This window comes from Carcharodon carcharias, chromosome 16, assembly GCF_017639515.1.
Source record: "Carcharodon carcharias isolate sCarCar2 chromosome 16, sCarCar2.pri, whole genome shotgun sequence".
Lineage (NCBI taxonomy): Eukaryota > Metazoa > Chordata > Chondrichthyes > Lamniformes > Lamnidae > Carcharodon > Carcharodon carcharias.
In genome coordinates this window covers 56,570,978-56,591,456 of record NC_054482.1, presented here as the reverse complement: position 1 = coordinate 56,591,456, position 20,479 = coordinate 56,570,978, and the positions used below count along the sequence as shown (strand labels likewise).

Below are 20,479 nucleotides of genomic sequence, written 5' to 3'. Positions count from 1 at the left end.
GTGTGGCTCCTTCCCACAACTCTTTTTTCAGTGCATCGATGACTGTTTTGGACTGCTTCACGCTCTCATCTGGGCCTGGAAAAATACATAAATTTTGCTTCCAAATTCCACCCCTCTATCATCTTTACATGGTCCATTCCCGACACTTCCCTTCCTTAACCTCTCTGTCTCCATTTCTGGTGATAGACTGTCCACCAATATTAATTATTCATTACAAGCCCACCGACTCCCACAGCTACCTCGACTACAGCTCCTCACACCCTGCTTCCTGTAAAGACCATCCCATTCTCTCAGTTCCCTCACCTCCATTGCATCTGTTCTGATGATGCCACTTTCCAAAATGGCGCTTCTGATATGTCTTCCTTCTTCCTTAACAAAGATTTCCCACCATGGTTGATAAGGCCCTCAACCATGTCCAACCCATCTCCCGTGCCTCTGTCCTCACACCTTCCTCTCCCTCCCAGAACCATGATAGGATCCCCCTTGTCCTCACTTTTCACCCCGTCAGCTTCCAAATTTAAAGGATCATCCTCCATCATTTTCTCCAACTCCAGCATGATGCCACCATCAAACACATCTTCCCCTCCACCCCGCCATCAGCATTCCATAGGGACTGTTCCCTCTGGGACAGCCTGGTCCACTCCTCCATCACCCCCAACACCTCATCTCCTTCCCATGAAATCGCAGAAGGTCCAACACCTGCCCCTTTACCTCCTCCCTCCTCACCATCCAAGGACCCAAACACTCCTTTCAAGTGAAGCAGTGCTTCACTTGCACCTCCTTCAATTTTGTCCACTGCACTTGCTGATCCCAATGCCGCTTCCTCTACATTGGAGAGACCAAACGCAATCTGGGTGACCGCTTTGTGGAACACCTTCGGCCTGGCTGCAAGCATGACCCATACCTCCCTGTCGCTTGCCATTTCAACACAACATCCTGCTCTCATGCCCACATGTCAGTCCTTGGCCTGCTGCAATGTTCCAGTGAAGCCCAACACAAACTGGAGGAACAGCACCTCATCTTTCGATTAGGCACTTTGCACCCTTCAAGACTTAACACTGGGTTCAACAACTTCAGACCATGAACTCTCTCCCCTCCATCTCCACCCCTTTTATATCCCTTTTTGCAAAATTATTTTTTATTTTTTATCAACATATTTTTTTTTACTTATTTTCATTTTTGTTCATTTATTCATTGTTTTATCCCCTTTTTTATTCCCCATTTTCGATCCTTCTCTCCCCGCCACCGCCAACTCCTCTCCCCAACCCCCCCACCCCACCCCCACATGGGCCATCTGTTACTTGTTCATGTTGATCTTTTCAGAGTGCTTACCCTTGTTCTGCTATTATTACATTCTGCTTTCTTACCTTTATGCCACGATTAGCACCTCCTTTAGCCCTTACCACTGCCATTAACACTCCTTTGTCCTTTTGTTCATGACATTTTTGTCAATCTCTCCTTTGCCCCCACCTATTGCTGGCCTTCTATCCAGCTTCACCTGCTCCACCTCCCCTTAAACAGTATAAATTTCATCACATTTTTACTTCTCTTTAGCTCTGAAGAAGTCATACAGTCTCAAAACGTTAACTCTGTTTCTCTCTCCACAGATACTGTTAGACCTGCTGAGTTTTTCCAGCATTTTCTGTTTTTGATACTGGCAGCAGTACTGATTTGTGCTCCAGAACTAGTTGTGTCCCAAGCCAAGCTGTTGCAGTACAGCTACAACACTGGTGTCTTTCCAACAATGTAGAAAATTGCCCAGGTGTGTCCTGTTGACAAGAGACAGGAAAATCCAATCTGGCCAATTACTGCCCCATCAGTCTACTCTCCATCATCACTAAAGTGATGGAAGGTGCCATTGAAAGTGCTATCAAGTGGCTCCTACACAGCAATAACCAGTGCACCAGTGCTCAGTTTGGTTTCCGCCAAGGCCACTCAACTCCTGACCTAATTACAGCCTGGGTCCGAACATGGATAAAAGATATGAATTCCAGAAGTGAGGTGAGAATGACTGCCCTATACATCAAGGTAACAGTTGACTGAGTGGACCAAGGCTGTAATGAGGTCAGAAGCTGAGTGGCCCTGGCGGAACTCAAACTGAGCATCAGTGAGTAGGTTTTTTTAATTATTCGTTATTTTTTATTATTGCCCATGCCATCAGGGGGCATTTAAGAGTCAACCACATTGCTGGTGGGTCTGGAATCACATGTAGGCTAGACCAGGTAAGGACGGCAGATTCCTTCCTAAAGGGCATTAGTGAACCAGATGGGTTTTTACGACAATCAGCAATGGTTTCATGGTCATCATCAGACTTTTAATTCCAGATTTTTTTTATTGAATAAAAATTTCACCATCTGCTATGGCAGTAATGGAACCCAGGTCCTGGGTTGTTACCCTGGGTCTCTGGAATACTAGTCCACTGAAAATACCAAATGCCATCGCCTCCTCATATTGCTCTGTAAGTGCCATATGATAGCACTGTTGATGACCCCCCCCTTCCATCACTTTGCTGATGATTGAGAGTAGACTGATGGTGTGGTAATTGGCTGGGTTGGATTTCTCCTGCTTTTTGTGGACAGGACCTACCTGGGCAATTTTCCACATTGCCATGTTGATGCCAGTGTTGTAGCTGTACTGAAACAGCTTAGCTAAGGGCATGGTTAATTCTGTAGCACAAGTCTTCAGTACATGTACTTATATTATTTGCATCTAATTGGAACAAAACTACACAAGTTAGGGTTTTCTGCCTCCCCCATCACTTCTAGTGGAAGATCCCAGCAGTGAAGCAGTATGTGAAGAGCAGGTGCAGCAGTTCCCTAACTGAATTTCTGTTCCTGTCTGCTTAAGTTACACAGGAAGCTAGGAAAGTCCTAGTAGAATAATGTATATATTGATTTTATTACCTCTAAATTACACTACGCATGTAATATTATATCCTTTTCCAGGTGTCTTTTCATTTTGCCTTTCTCTGAAGACAATGGTCAGGATTTCCTGGCCCCATTGGATCATGCATTAAGGCGGGCAAGGGTGGGGGTGGAGGTGGGGGCAGACAAAATGGTGAGAAGGCCAAAAATCGGTTTCACACTATCGTGAAACCAGTTTGCAATCATCCGCTCGGCCCGTCAATGGCAGGCCAAGTTTCCAGCTGCTACACATCAGGAACCTAATTTCAATACATTAGCATCTTATTAGAAGCCCTGCTCACTGGAATCATCCCCCCAACGCTGATCATTTGGGCACATTGGTGTGGTTGCATGCTGATGTGTTTCACAACCGTACATATGCGATGTGCGCCTGGCGAGCTGCATTTCGCTTGGGACTTTGAGGTTTGTTTGCCTACATGGCTTCAGGCAGCACTCATGATCATCAGTGCCAGGCTTCACAGGCACCATATCACTTTTAGGGGGGCTCACAGGCAGGTCTATAAGGCAAGGATAGCTTTTCAACGGCTGCAGGGCTAGGGCTTGCTTCAGGAGGGGGGAGAAGTTGTCTCAGGCAAGGGAAAAGGCTGCAGGGCAAGGAATGTACTGGGAAAGCTTGGGGGGGTGGGGGAGGAATCCCAGGGTGTGTGTGGGGGAACAGGTTGATCTGTGCAAGTGGCCTCATGATAATGGGGGCTGAGGAGGCAGTCCCAGAGAAGATGAGGCCAGATGGAGATGTGAGGGTGTGTGTGAGAGAATGAGCGGTGATGTCCCTAGAGCTGGCAGTGAGGGAAATGCCAGTGAATGTGAATGCCACTCGTGAGTGTGAAAGTTTAGAATGATGAGATGGTTGCCTTACCCTAGCAGCACGGATGAGATCATTCATCTATTTTCTGCACTGGATGGCCAATCTCGTGTGCAACATTGGCACTGACCACCTCTGCCACCATCTTCCAAGCTGGAGTGGTGAGACTGATGGGTGTCCTATGGCCAGAGTGGCAGTAGAGGACAGTGCAGCGGGCCTCCACGGAATCCAGAAGACATCCCAGGGATACATCACTGAAACAGGGGGCTGCACTCTTCTTGGATTTTGGGGCCATGTCTTCACTGGAGTAGTCCTGGGCTGCAAACCTTGGGAAATGTGTGTGAGGCTGCAGTTTAAGTATGGCACCCTGTGTGATGCAGCGGCGAGATAATGGCATAGCGGGAAAATTGGAGGCTGCCCACCAGCGAGACAGCGTGTTTCCTGTGGCTGTATAATTAATGAGACAGGAATGGGACGATATGGGACAAAAACCTGACATTGCGGCCGACAGGTAAAACAACTATTTGCCGACACTTTGTGCAAATCTGGGCTGATTCCACCCAATGATTCTGTAATCTCTTATGGTACACAGGCATCAGCAGCTTTTTGGCATTCTCGCTTTCTTTTAGTATCGTTACAGTGAATGTCAGCATAATTCAGGCCAACATACCTATACTTCATATATAGTTGATGCATCATTGACAAATGCTTACATAACATTTCTGATTTGCTTGGGATACATAATAACCTGCCAATGTCAATTCAATTGAAATGAACGTAATAACATATGCTAATATAAATTTCCGCAAAAGGTCTATTATAAATTTGTGTACATGGTTTTTACCATAAATTTCTTCAAAATGATTTGTTTATTTTTTTCACAGAAAATGAGGTTATAGATTTTTACTTTTGAACTATTTTGTCTACTGAATTTTGCCTGATTGCTGGGGAATGTCTGTACATGTCAGGAACCTGGCAACTCCACTAAAATATTATTCCTTCATGGTAAATCCACCAGCAATTAGGGGAAATGGTGATAATTCCCCTGAGCAGCACAGGAGAGGTCTCCAGAGGTGCCAGTGAAAATTATAGTCTGGATTTTAAGACAATTGTTGAGTGGCTGAGCCAAGAAAATGAGAAGCCATTCCCCCATTTACCTGACTCTTGCCACTACTTTCAGGATTTCTGGACAGAAATGCAGGCGGATGCTGAATTCACCCATCCATATTTTTATTCAAATTAAATGTCAATGATGAAAGTATGCTATTTGAAGTATTTCCCACCATTAATGCTTTAGCAATGCTTGACAGCTGGGCATCTGGAATGCTGTTGCAACTGTGGCAATTGTCAGTACTAAAATTATAAAGGACCATTTAAAACATAAAGGGCTATGATTGATAAACTTCTTTTAAAGGAAAGAAAAAACTGTTCTCTGTTAGAACCACCTGATTTGCCTTACCCATCCTCAACCAAGATAGGTGACAAGGTGCAACCAGAAACACTATTGGTGGCTTGCTGTGATTATTATTATTAGTTCAACCATAGAAGATCCACCAAGTTTAGGGCAGGATGAGAGGGGTGGTCAGAAAGGCACTGTAGATTAGAATTATGGAGAGTCAACATGCAGGGCAATCTCTTTGGCTGAACATTACATCTTCTTGAGGCAACAATACTGACTTTACCTGATATTACTGACACTGATGTCAAGTTCCAGATCTCTAAAGTAAATGTGACATGAATTTCACCAGTTTACAGCCAATTCAGTGGATGAAACACTGCAGAGCAGCAGATGGCACAATATCCAGATAGCACAATATCCAACTGGGCAGAATAAGGCTGCATCAGCATGTTGTCTAAAAAAGGAACTTTAGGAGTGGATGACACTACAAGCATTAAAAATCCTCATCTAGGTTTGAACTTTCTTTAAGAAATAATTTAGTACCTGTGAGGCTGATTCTGGTAATTGATGGTTGACTTGTTGCTGGGGATCTCCTATAGAAAGAGAGAAAGAGAACAAATCAACTTACCTCCCATAGACCAATGCAGTGGAGTAACTTGGCAGCAGCATAGCCAGATACAAAATATGTTCAAATTATAAGAAAATCAGAAAGGTAAAAATAGTTTATAATAAAGCAGTTATAATAAAATGATTTTGAAAAAAAATGTATGAACATTTTGCTAGTCTTTTTCTTTCTTGCTCTGTATTTCTGAAGATATAAGATTCCAGTACTGGATAGAATTATTTTCAATATTAGCTACGCAGTGTGACTACAAAGAGCTTGCAAGGCAGGTACAATATGTATTAGATGAAGAATAAAAGCCCTCAATACATTATCAGCAAAATTATTCAATTCCACCTGTAGTAGTATAGCCAGTTTTTTTTTTCATTTCTTGCACCCTTGTGATTCTGAGTGAGATTGCCACAATGTTCACTCTGAACTGCTTCGTCATACTCAAACTCATCTCAAACAAATTTTCATCCTATTGTTCTAGGCTAGATTTTGAATCTAGGGCTGGGATGCTGCTCCCAGGAGAAGTGTTCCAGCAGGACAAGACTTCTTTGCTCTCCTCTGACACCACAAACAATGCAGGGTGGACCCCTAGTGAAATTCCTGGTGCTAAGAATGGAGTCCACTACTCCCCAGCAGCAAAATCCTAGTGGTATAGCAACCTCATTAAAAGAGGCAATTGAGGGGTCAGAAACACTCAGAAGATTGGTAGCTCAGTAGGCTTTGGAAGAGACTGAGATCTATAACACAAGGTAAATAGGGACTAGAAAGGGAAGAAAACAGCTTGCTGCAAGGCCCCCTTGCTCCAAGCCTGGATCTTAAAGCTTCCTGGGCCTACCTCCTCCTCCTCTGTGGGATCGACAGGAAGCAGCTGTAACTGGAGATACAAGAGCAGAATTCACTGGAGCTGTAGGCCCCATTACTCTATTGCTAGTTGTATGCAGTGGGTGGGAAAGGAGCAGCCAGCAGTTGTCCTGGCACCATAGAGGAGAGAAATGTAAGGTTCGACAGTGAAGTGGAAGTATTCCTCATCGCCAAATTTTCCATCATTCTCCACGGTGGGATCATGGATCAGAATCCAACCTAGATCTTTAAATTGAAAGGACATTGTGCTAAATACTGCACCATGCAATTTCCCCAAAAAATCTCATTCCTAAAGGAACAACATCATCACTGAAAACTGGCAAAACTTTTCATAGATGCTTGTATGCAGGAAATACTAATTATATTTGCAATGCAGCACAAATGAGATGTCTCCTTATGCTTTCCCTTTCCTATATAAAATATATATATATATATATATATATATAGATCAATTTCAAAAACAGTTTTTGAATTTTTTCACTGGAGGAAATGTGAGCCATGACAACCACCTTATGCTGTTCACTACTATCTAATCTAATTGAAATATAAGCCTTTATTCTGAACTCCATCACAATAAATATAAGCATCAAATATTAAATACCTCCAACATATTGACAGGACGTCTTTTATGAAGCGTGCATAAGTCATACGTACTTGTGTCACAGATTCCTACAACAATGTTACACTCATACATGCACACACACCTGCAAGTCACCAACTCTAATCAAAGTCTTTAAAACGATAAAGGGTTTCAACAGGGTAGATACAGAAAAATTATTTCCTTTGGGGGAAGCCCAGAACAAGGAGAAATAATCTTAAAATTAGAGTTCAGCCATTTAGGATTCCAATTAGGAAACACTTTTTCACATGAAGGGTAGTGCAAATCCAGAACTCACTCCTCCAAAAGATTATGGATGTTGGGTCAAAATTAAATTTTTAGTATTAAGATCAACAGATTTATATTAGATAAAGATATCGAAGAATATGGATCAAAGGTGAATAAATTAAATTGAGGTACAGAACAGATATAATCTGATTAATTAGCGGAATAAGCTTGAAAGGTTGACTAGCCTTCTCCTGCTTCTATGTTCAGCCGATAGTTTGAGAGCACTAACTTTTTTCTTGGGGGGGTGGTGGAGTTGGTGCATGTTAAAATTAATTCTAGCGTTATAAGCTTTGGTTTCAACTTAGTCAGGATGTAGACAGCAGGAGGAGGGTATATGATGGGACATCTAAAGTTAAAGACAAGAAAGCACAGAAAGCCAGTTTGTGATAGAGGGAGGGAGACAAAGGTTGAAGGTGGAAGAAAGATTGCCTATGCACTCCAATCTTTCTGAGAGTAACTTTAATCACCTGTCTCGGTTCCTAACATTGCAGACTCTGGACCACAGTGCTTCAAACAGTAATTAAGGTTCTCCTGCAATCTCATTGAGTGTCAGAATAGGCAATCCTGGATCCTCCCAAATAGCCTGCAATTGTATCATTTTCTGAAATGATGGCAAATCATTTGGCAAAATGGTTAGGCCAACAGTCTCCAATTTCACAGTTAAAATCTGACAAAATTCAAGGACGGTGGGAGCACAATGGATAAAACCACGTAATGGGATGAAAGAGGTTCATGCCTGCAGGTTTCTATAGTATTGAATCAGTCAACCCAATGGTCAGCTGCTTCCCCACAATGAAAGTGAAGAAGGAATGAGAAAGGGAATAGACAGTAATAATGGGGAGGGGGAAGAAGACAAAAGCTAGGAGCAACGGTTTAGGTGCAAAAGATGAAGGGGAATGCCAGCACCAACTGATAGAGAGTGGGGAGATAAAATGAACTGGAGGAAGTAGAGTGCATCTTGAATTGGTGAGAAGGAGAGGAACAACATGAATGGCATGGATGGAAAAACAGTGGCAAGCAAAAGAATTGACATGGGGGAGGGTGGTGGGAAGGTAGAAGTGTCCCAGGTTGAACTGGGAGATGTGAAAAGTGCAAACTAAATTCAGGGAGCAAAAGGAGGAAAGGAGAACCCAGTTACAAACTTGAAATGTTGGGTGTATAGAAAGTTATTTTGTATAGGGGAAAATGGTCTGGAAATTTGATGATGTTGCATCCAATTCATTGGCATAACACCATAAAACATGCGATAAAGCTTCTGAAACAGCAAGCATCTTTCATGTCCACATCCTGAGCTGTAAATGCATTATTTGTCGTGTTGATATAAGCAGCAAAAGATGGAACCAGAACCCACATCTAAAACAGGCATTAAGTACTTTGCATGTACAGAGAGGGCCCTAACTCCTTTTTGTGCTGCCTTTGTAAAATTGAGCTGCTCTGAATGCAGTCAGTGCCATGTCTGCTGCATTCAGGAAAATCTGGTATACAAGTGAACTGACCAGCTATCACCATAAAGATAAGGCTGGTTGAAAGATAACTTACTCATCCTGGCTCACATTAAAACATGGGTTGCTGCCAGCCAAATCCATGCTAGGGTTGCCAACCGTCCAGGGTTGGCCTGGAGTCTCCATGAACTGAAGATCAATCTCTAGCATGCTGCTGTGTACAATTCTGAAGAAAAATCATAGGGACATAAAAAAGACAGCTAAGAAAAAACATAGCTGAACATTAAGATATAAGTAAAATACTGCAGATGTTGGAAATCTGGAATAATAACAGAAAAAGCTGGAAAAATTCAGCTCTGAAGAGTCATATGGATTCGAAATATTAATTCTGTTTCTCTCTCTCCACAGATGCTGCCAGACCTGTTGAGTTTTTCCAGCATTTTCTATTTTTATATCTTTGAACATTTCTCTTTACCAGATATAAAAATATTGAAAATGGAGAAAAGTAAGGCCTACTTAGCTGACAGTCAATCATCCAACTGGGTAAGGAGTCTTTTTGCTTTCCAGTTGGTATAGGAAGGTAGCACATTACAAGGGTGGATGTGTTGGCTGATAAATGGCTGGAGTGTGGGGCAAATCATGTGATGAAACTTCCAGAAATAAATTTAATCACAGTTGGCAAACCTTCTCCACTCCAGCAGCCCCACACAATCCCACCGATTGCCTCCCTCTCCTGATCGCAGCCTCCCTGCCTCACTCACCACAGCAGCTGGTTGACTCGTAACTGCCCTCTGGAATGGCCTAGAAAGCCACTCGGCTGTACCAAACTGCTACAGAACAGTCAAAAAGGAACAAAAACAGACGGACCACCTGGCATTGACCAAGGCATTGGAAATAACAATGACACATCCTGTCCAACCAACCCTGCAAAGTCCTCCTTACTAACAAAATTTAGAGACCTATCCCAAGCAACAGCCTGACATAGTCATACTCATCCTCACCAAATCATACCTTACAACCAGTTTGCCACATTCCTCCATCATCATCCCTGGCTATGTCCTGTCCCATCAGAGGACATACCCATTACAGGTAGTGGTACTGTGGTATACAGTCGGGAGGGAGTTGCCCTGGGAGCCCTCAACATTGACTCTGGACCTCTTTAAATCTCATGACATCAGGTCAAACATAGATAAAGAAACCTCCCACCTTCCCTCAGCTGATGAATCAGTATTCCTTCATGTTGAATAGCACTTGGAAGAAGGACTGAAGGCAGCAAGGGCATGGAATGTACTCTATATGGGGAGCTTCAATGCCAATCACTAACAGTGGTTCAGTAGCAACACTACTGACTGAGGTGGCCAAGACCTGAAAGATATATCTGCTAAACTGGGCCTGTGCCAGGTGGCGAGGGGCCAAACAAAAGGAAACCTAATTGACCTTGCCCTCACCAATCTACCTATCACAGATAAATCTGTCCGTAATAGTACTGGTAGAAATGACCACCATGTTGTCCTAGTGGGCAAGGAAACCTCCTGCTGATTACCATGTACCACCCTTCCTCAGCTGATGAATCAGTGCTCCTCCACGTTGAACACCACTTGGAGGAAGCACTGAGGGTGGAAAGGGTGCAGAATGTACTTTGGGTAGGGGACTTCAATGCCAATCACCAGGAGTGACTCGGTAGCACCACCACAGACTGAGCTGGCCAAGTCCCAAAAGGACATAGCTGCTAGACTGGGTTTGCGGCAGGTGGTGAGTGAACCAACAAGAGTGAAAAACCTACATGACCTCATCCTCACCAATCTGCCTGCCGGAGATGCATCTGTCCATGATAATATCAGTAGGAATGACCACCGCAATATTATTGTGGAGATGAAGTCCCACCTTCACATTGAGGATACTGTCCATCGTGTTATGTGGCACTACCACAGTGCTAAATGGGATAGATTTCAAACAGATCTAGCAAAACTGGGCATCCATGAGGTGCTATGGGTCAACAGCAGCAGCAGAATTATATTCTAACACAATCTGTAACCTCATGGCCCAGCATATTCCCCACTCTATCATTACCATCAAGCCAGGGGATCAACACTGGTTCAATGAAGAGTGCAGGAGGGCATGCCAGGAGCAGCACCAGGAGCAGCACCAGGCATGCCTAAAGATGAGGTGTCAACCTGATGAAGCTGTAACAGAGGACAACTTGCGTGCCAAACAGCACGGCCAGCAAGTGATAGAGCTAAGCGATTCCGCAACCAACGGATCAGATCTAAGCTCTGCAATCCTACCACATCCAGTTGTGAATGGTGGTGGACAATTAAGCAACTCACTGGAGGAGGAGGCTCCACAAATATACCCATCCTCAATGATGGGGGAACCCAGCACATAAGTGCAAAAGATAAGGTTGAAGTGTTTGCTACAATCTTCAGCCTGAAGTGCCAAGTGAATGATTCATCTCAGCCTCCTCCTGAGGTCCCCAGCATCACAGAAGCCAGTCTTCAATTCACTCTACGTGATATCAAGAAACAGCTGAAGGCACTGAATACTGAAAAGGCTATGGGCCCTGACAATATTCTGGTAATAGTACTGAAGACTTGTGCTCCAGAACTTGCCATATGCCTAGCCAAGCTGTTCCAGTACAGCTACAACACTGGCATCTACCCGGCTATGTGGAAAATTGCCCAGGCATGTCCTGTACACAAAAAGCAGGATGAATCCAACCCAGCCAATTACTGCCCCAACAGTCTACTCTCGATCATCAGTAAAATAATGGAAGGGGTCATCAACAATGATCTCAAGCGGCACTTGCTGAGCAATAACCTGCTCACTGATGTCCAGTTTGTGTTCTGCCAGAACCACTCAACTCCAGACCTCATTACAGCCTTGGTTCAAACATGGACAAAAGAGCTGAACTCCCAAGATGAGAGTGGCTGCCCTTGACATCAAGGCTCATTTGACTGGGTGTGGTATCAAGGAGCCCCAGAAAAACTGGAGTCAATGGGAATCAAGGAGAAAACTGTCCACTGGTTGGTGTCATGCAGCACAAAGGAAGGTGGTTGTGGGTGTTGGAGGTCAGTCATCTCAGCTCCAGGGCATCACTGCAGGAGTTCCTCAGGGTAGTGTCCTCAGCCCAATCATCTTCAGCTGCTTCATCAATGACCTTCCTTCCATCATAAGGTTAGAAGTGGGATGTTCGCTGATGATTGCACAATGTTCAGCACCATTTGCAACTCCTCAGATACTGAGTAGTCCATCTCCAAATGCAGCATGACCTGGACAATATCCAGGCTTGGGCTGGCAAGTGGCAAGTAACATTCACACCACACAAGTGCCTGGCAATGACCATCTCCAAGAAGTGAGAATCCAATCATCACCCCTTGATGTTCAATGGCATTCCCATCACTGAATTCCCCACTATCAAAATCCTGGGTGGGGGGGCGGTGGTTTACTATTGACTAAAAACTGAACTGGTCTGGCTATATAAGTACTGTGACCACAAAAGCAGGTCAGAGGCTAGGAATCCTGCGACGAGTAATTCATCTCCTGACTCCCCAAAGCCTGTCCACCATCCAAAAGGCACAAGTCAGACATGTGATGGAATACTCCCCACTTACCTGGATGAGTGCAGCTCCCACAACACTCAAGAAGCTTGACACCATCCAGGACAAAGCAGCTCGCTTGTTTGGCACCACATCCACAAACATTCACTCCCTCTACCACCAACGCACAGTAGCAGCAGTGTGTAACATCTACAAGATGCACTGCAGGAATTCACCAAGGCTCCTTAGACAGCACCTTCCAAACCCATGACCACCATCATTTAGAAGGACAAGGGGAGCAGATGAATGGGAACACCACCAGCTGGAAGTTCTCCTCCAAGTCACTCACCATCCTGATTTGGAAATATATCGCCGTTCCTTCACTGTCACTGGGTCAAGATACTGGAACTCCCTCCCTAACAGCACTGTGGGCGTACCTACACCACATTGACTGCAGCGGTTTAAGAAGGCAGCTCACCACCACCTTCCCAAGGGCAATAAATGCTGGCCCAGCCAGTGAAGCCCACATCCCGTGAATGAATAAAAGAAAGTCAATCGTGTGTAAAACATGACTCCCACTTTTGGCCAAAAGATCTTTAATTTTTCATATGTTTCAATTTGTTATTTATTAAAACAGTATTTGTGAATAAAGCAGTAATTGTGTGAAATTTTCCAATTGTGCGGCCCTTCCCTTTCCTTTCCTTCCCGTCCTCTTGAACAGCATTGAAATCACAGGCCCAGCTGATGCAGCCACTTCCTCGTCCGGGCTGTGGGGGTCTGGGGAGACTCCCTGAAACAAGATCATTACTTGATGAAACCATTTTAGAGAGTGGGCTCGAGTTCTATGCCTCTTTGGGATTTTGATGGGAGCACCATGTTGGTGTTCGCCCACCTGATGAGCGCATTAAAACCCATCAGTCTGGAATTGAGTGTCAAACTACGTGGAAAACTGGGAGCTCCATGTCCAGTTCAAAGTTCATAGGCTTGAAAAAAGAAAGCTTCACATGATTAAGCCCTGTCACTATACTTGAGAGCAAAGACAAGTTCCATCATTCGGATTGTTCATAAGTTGAGAGTGCTGATGGTTTTTTTCTGTGCATCTCAGCAATGGCTTCCCCCTCTACCTTTTAGTTAAAAGCAAACCCCTCAAAAATATTACACATGTAATATTTTGCCTTAAAAAATGGGTCTCACAAATTTGACTTTTACATGAGTAGATATAATATAAAGTTTAAAATTAAGATGGTGTAATTATTTCTGTAAAAATACTAAATGTCTGGGAGAACATTCTCCTGCACCACCTCCCTCAGGACTGCCTCAATTTTGTGATTTGAATATCTGGTCTTCCTTTTCTTGGCTTTCACATGTACCTTTGCTTTTTTTCCCTTTAACAGAAGTTAACGACTGTTGTACACACCAACAGCTTAAATTACAAAGCCTATGGAACTATTTGTTTTTCATGTCAATGCCTTATATCCAGGGATCTTGTTGAGTTGTCAGCTTTATGAGGCAATGCCAATTTATTTTGAAACGTTAGTTAGCCTTTTGCTGTTTTTCTAGCAGTAGGATTTTGACATAATTTATGTCATATATCCTCTTGGTACAGGAAAATAGAAGTTTCAGGTACATATCTTGTTAAACATCAACAGAATTTACAGATTGCAATGAAGCATGGTACACCAGGTACTTGCAGATACCCATGGAGAAATATATAGTGGAGTAGCATTAAAAAGGGCAAAGTCAAAGCCTGCTTATGATGGATGTTGCCGCTGAGCAGGGAAAGAATGTGAAATTGGAACAAATTATTTACCAGATTTATATATATTTTAAAATATAAACAGAGAGGGAAGAGACTTGGACATGTCGAGACATGATTCCACCTATTGAGTCCATGCTAGCTCTCTGTAGAGCAATCTAATCAGTCCCATGCCCCCACTCTATCCCTGTAGCTCTGCAAAATTATTTCCCTCAAGTGCACATCCAATTTCCACCACCCTCATAGACAGTGTGTTCCAGGTCATTATCACTCACTGCTTTTTAAAGTTCTTCCTCACATCCCCTCTACATCTCTTGCCCAAAAGCTTAAATCTGTGTTCGTTCACCCTTGTCTACTGAAATTAAACTTGTACACATCTATCAAATCTCTCCTCAATCTCCTTTGCTCAATCAAGAGCAATCCTAGCTTCTCCAATAACATTGTAACTAAAATCCCTCATCCTTCGAACAATTTTAATAAATCTCCTCTCAATGACACTCACGTCCTTCCTAAAGTGTGGTGATCAGAACTGGAAGCAATACACTAGTTGGGGCCTAATCAGGTGAACCATAACTTCCCAGTTTCGGTACTGAATGCCTCTATTTATGAAGCCCAAGATCCAATATGCTTTGCTAACTAATCTTTCAATATGTCCTGCTCCCTTCAAAGATCTATGCACATGAACCCCTGGGTTCCTTTATCCCTGTACACACTTTGGAACCATGCCATTATGAATATATTGCCTCTCCCTATCCTTTTTGTCAAAATGCATCACCTCTCAATTCTCTATGTTAAACTTCATCTGCCACTTGTCTGCCCATTCTGCTAAGCTATCTATAGCCTATTGCAGTCAACTGACATCATCCTCACTGTCAGCCACATCTCAAAGTTTGGTTTTATTGGCAAATTTGAAACTTTACTCTGCATTTCAATATCCAATCATTTATCTATATTTTACAAAATCCATGGTCTTAGTATTGAACCTAGGTGAACTCCACTATCTACCATCCTCCAGTCTGAAAAACACCCATTTACCATGACTTGCTGTTACCTAAAGAAAAACAATTTTTCATCCAAACTGATACTATTCCTCCATGAGCTTCTATTTTGTTAACCAGCTTTTTATCTGGTACTTTGTCAAACACTTTCTTAAAATCCATATAGACAACATCCATTGCATTCTCTGTATCATCCTTCTCTGTTACTTCATCTAAAAAAATCAATTAGATTAATCAAACACAGTATACTAGTCTTGTCCTGCACCTCAAAGCATATATCACCCACTTTATACCTAACAGCTACCCCCTCTCTTAGTACCCATTTACTCTTCAGATGCCATTCTCATTCTATTCTCATATTCTCTCTTTGCCAATCTTATTTTCCTCTTCGTCACTCCCATTGTCTTGTGTCCATGACATCTTTGTCATTGTATCTCTCCGACTTCCAACCTATCCCTGAACTTCTATTTTGCTCCACCTGCTTTACCATCCATCACCTCCCCCTGCCCCCACCTCACCCCCAGCAACAGCATGAAACCCATCATATTTCTACCTCTCTTCGGCTCTGAAGAAGAGTCATATGGACAGACTCAAAACGTTAACTGTTTCTTTCTCCACAGATGCTGCCAGACCTAAGTTTTTCCAATATCTTCTGTTTTTATTTTCCTTTTCCCTTCCCAACCTTTTGCATTTGACTTGATGCTCGCTTGAAGAATTCATTTGGCATGTATCATACACCCTCTTCTTTTGTTTCATCATATTCCCCATCTCCCCCCATCACCTAAAAAGCCTAGGCTTTGGTTCCTTTACCTTTCAACCTTGTTGGAATTAAGTATCTTCTCCCTGAAAGATCACCATCATTCCATCGCAATTTTTCCTGTCAATGTTTGGTTCTATTTTGCCTTGGCTAGATACCCTCTCATCTCATTGAAGTTAGCCCTCTTCCAGCTTAGAAGTTCTATTTTAGGTTGTTTCTTGCTATTCTCCATACCAGAGGATGGCACAGAATTGGCAAAGGACAAAATACTTAAGAGTCAATTTGAGTTTTCCATTGACTATATTTGTAATTGGAAATCTACTATTAATCAGGGTCTCCTTCCTGAGTCCCTGCTCGTGCTGAGTATCTGACCAACTCTTCCAAAAATCTCCAAATACTTTCCAATGAAAGTATATTACTTTTTAATTCATTTTATGGGTTGTGGGAATCGCTGGCAAGGCCAGCATTTATTGTCATCCCTAATTGCCCTTAAGAAGGTGGTGATGAACTGCCTTCTTGAACCACTGCAGTCCATGTGGTGCAAGTACACCCACAGCGCTGTTAGGGAGGGTACCAATTTAGTTAATTTTCCAATATTTGCTGATGACAATGAGAATCAGGCATTTCTTGAAAGTATTTATGGGTGATCCTGTAGCAGAGAACCGGACTGCCATAACTATCTCAATACTTTTTGGTTTATTTGAGTTCAGCAGGGACTATTTAGACACATCTACGATTAGACACTCCTCACTGATTTTGTGATTAAATATTAAGACACGTCTTGAATTTTTTCCCTCCTACTGTTTTCTTCTCCCCACTCCTGAAGGTGCTGATCCATGCTGGAATATATTTCCAGTGGTGCCAGCAATCCTCTGGTATCTTGCTGGTGATTAATCTTCATTTATGAACCTAGACAGTGAGAGATAACAAACTACCCTTTCATGGAGGACACTGAAACTGTCCTTACCTGATTTCCACAAATGTCACATGTCCATTTTCCAGTGGAATGGGTAACTGGATAGTTATCATAAGCGGGAGTCCTCAGCAACATTTCCTAGCCTAGGGGGATGGACGACAATTATAAAGACCATACTGCTGACGTAAGAGAAACTTCCTCAGCACAGAATCAAGGGATAATTTTCTTTTTTCACATTCAGAGAATGTGGGTGGCACTGGCATTTATTATCCATCCCTAATTACCTTTGAGGATCTGGTGGTGAACCACCCTCTTAAACCAGTCCGTTTGGTAAAAGTACTTCCATAGATCTATTTAGTGGTGATGGTGGCGGGGGGTGGGGCCTACTTCCTGGGTTTCTTTGGGCCAGTGACAGTGAAAGAACAGTGATATATTCCAAGTCAGGATGGTGTGTGGCTTGGAAGGAAACCTGGAGATCATGATGTTCCCATGCGCCTGCTGTTCTTGTGTAGGTGGTTGAGGTCATGGGAATGGGAGGTGCTGTCAAAAAAGCATCGGTAAGTTTCTACAATGCATCTTGTAAATAAACATGCAGCAACCACAGTGCACCAGTAGTGAGAGCGAACTGAAGGATGCTGTTCAAACAGACCACTTTGTCCTGGATGGTGTCAAGCTTCATGAGTACTGCTGGAGCTGCACTTATCCAGGCAAGCATCAAGTATTCCATCACATTCCTGATCTGTGCCTTGGAGATGGTGGAAAGGCTTTTGGGAGTCAGGCTAGTGAATTGACTGCCAAATAATACCCAGCTTCTGACTTGTTCTTTATTTTCAGAATTTATTTGGTTGGTCCAGAACTCGAATTGAGCATCTATGATCAGTTTATTGCTGAGTAAGTGCCACTTGATAAGAATGTCAATGGCACCTTTGATCACTTTGCTGATGATTGAGAGTTGGCCTATGATGGTAATTGGACTGATTGGATTCATCCTGCTTTGTTAAGTAGTGTTGAAACTGTACTGGAGCAGTTTGACTTGACTTGAAGCTTGGCTACCTCTGCAGAACAAATCTTCAGCATCACAGCCTCGTTGCTGTTGAGGCTCATAACCTTTGCTGTATCTAGCACACTGCCATTTCTCCAGAACACGGAATGAATTAGCTTAAAGACTGGCTTCTGTGATAATCTTTTAAATCTTTTAAATCTGGCTTCTGTGATGGTGAGGGCCTTAGGTATAGGCTGAGATGGATCATCCACATGGCACTTCCAGCTGATGATAGTTGCAAATGCTTCAGCCTTGCCTTTTGCACTTGTGTTGCCCAGAAGGAAAAGAAAGAGTTTGGCTTTTTACTGCTGTTCATTTTAAGGTATACAAGACCAATTTGGACCAGTACCCTTATTTCCCAGGTTTTATTGTTCTTTTCCTTCTGGGTGGACTCTGCCATCGTTAAGGGTGGGGATGTTCATGAAGCCTTCTCCCCCTGTTAGTTGTTTAATTGTTCACTACTGTTCATGAATACATGAAGCAGGATTGCAGAGTTTTGATTTGATCCAATGGTCAGCGAATTGCTTAGCTCTGCCTATAGAAATGCTGCTTTTTTTGTTTAGTGTATATGCAATCCTGTATTTTAGCTTTATCAGGTTGGCACCTCTTTCTAGAAATGCCTGGCACTGCTCCTGACATGGTCGTCTACCCTCCTCATTGAGTAAGGTTGGCCTGCTGTTTGATGGTTATGGTAGAGGGGATGTGCCGGCCATGGGGTTACAAAATGTGGAGGAGTACAATTCTGGTTCTGCTGATGACCAAAGCGCTTTATGAGTAGTCAATTCTAAGCTCCTGTACCTGTTCCAAATCTATGTATTCAACACAGTGATGGTGGCACATAACACAATGGAAGGTGCACTCCTAGCAGACCTATTAGGGAGAGGTAACTGTGTCAGGTAGCTTGGTAAGAATGAGGGAAAAAAATGAAAATTGTCCCAGTCAAGACATAAAGGTTCCAGAGATCACACCAGAGGGTAGGTCTTTATAGATAATAAGATAAATCAGGTGATTGTCTGGACTGGTTTTGATAGCCTGAGGAGTCTGAGTGGAATTTTCCTAGGATTTTTTCCCCCACTTATTGGCCTGGTCTCTACTTTATTGCTTCTTTCAGGGGATTACATGGCTGTGGCAGAAGACAAGGGTGTAAGGAGGTTCTAGTCACACTATCTGCCCATTATGGTGTGTGAGGCAAGACAGTTGGACCAGTTAATCTTTTCCTGCCTATCCTTTCCATATGTTAATATGTGTCAAAGTGATGTCAGAATGTTTGTAAATAGAGCTAATTTCAATTTTTGTGAAGCAGCCTATGACAATGAATGTCAGGGTAGGCACCAAAGAGCCAACAAGCTATGAGTGGGGTGATTACTGGAGTTAGTCAGTGAGCAAGGACTAGAGCGTCCAATACCACTGAAGTAATTATACATTTCAGCTAATTTTGAATAATTAAACTTCAGAGTGATATGGGCAGCAAATTAAGGCTTATGGCTGTAATTTAGATGCTGAGAATTTTACAAGCTATTAGCAAGCTGACAGTTCTCTGGGGAGTCTTTGTATTTATTGATTTAATTATTTAGCAGATGCTGTCTACTTGCCAGCAGCCACATTTTTCTTCAGAGCAGTGGGGCACCTGGTCTTCCTCAATCAACTCAAACCTATTGTGATTCTGCCCACTCTATTCCCATATTGCGTGTCTGAAGGTAATCTGCATTTGCGTGTCCTCCAGAATTGTTCTGAAAACTTTCTATTGGAAGTAAAGTAACCAAACTGTCTGTGGTGATTCCTCCTTTGTATTTTACCTTTCCCTCCTTTTCTTGTTAGAAAGTAACTAGCTGATGCTGAACTCCTCCCCAAAGGTTCTGACACTAATTGTAGCACCTGTCTTACCACCTTGTCTGAGAATACTTTACTCAGCACTGTCTAAGACCTGTCATTGCTGAATGGCTTAGTTTTAGTTGCTTGGCTGGTCATTAACCAACTGAACTGCCAGGATAACTATTTTTAAATCTGATCACTCCAAACTGAATCTGGAACTCAATTTCCCGCAATGCTGTTGAGATTGGCACCATCAGCTCTAGTAATTTTTCTTTCTATGTATCGAGTCACAAATAAACTTCTGGCAGAGCACTGAAGTTCCTGAATCTCTCAGTATTGGTATGGGACATTTATCAGCGGGACTTAGTGAAGGTTGTTGATTGGCAGAGAAGTGGGCCTATGTTCCATTCTCCAACTGTGCCCATTTGTTTCTACCCACCTTAATGCCAGTCAGGAGTAATCATCACCGTGAAATAACCTTCATTCAAGCTACCACTAATAACATCTTTTCACCAATGCCTGGGAAATATAGGACAAGCACTGAAAAAAAGTGGGAAGGACTCTCACCCTGTTTCTCTGGGAAAATGTTGAGCTCAAATTAATACTTACCTTGGTATTACCAGAAAAATCAGGAGTTTTCCCAAGGTGAGATTTAGGTGTGCAAATCCGTATCTGACCACTCCCATTGGGTGACACTTGACAGATTGGCCAATTTGTAATTTACCACTGTGCATT

At 43.0% G+C, this 20,479-nt stretch overlaps 1 protein-coding gene across 3 annotated transcripts in view; it reads right to left on the bottom strand.

The window, feature by feature from the left end:
• pde4ba (phosphodiesterase 4B, cAMP-specific a) overlaps positions 1-20,479 on the bottom strand; it is a 753,168-nt gene that overhangs the window by 153,259 nt on the left and 579,430 nt on the right. For all 3 annotated transcript variants that reach the window (XM_041207962.1, XM_041207961.1, XM_041207963.1), the window contains one exon: positions 5,669-5,718. In XM_041207962.1, coding sequence (XP_041063896.1) covers positions 5,669-5,718 — 50 coding nt within the window. The remainder of the gene's footprint in view (positions 1-5,668; positions 5,719-20,479) is intronic.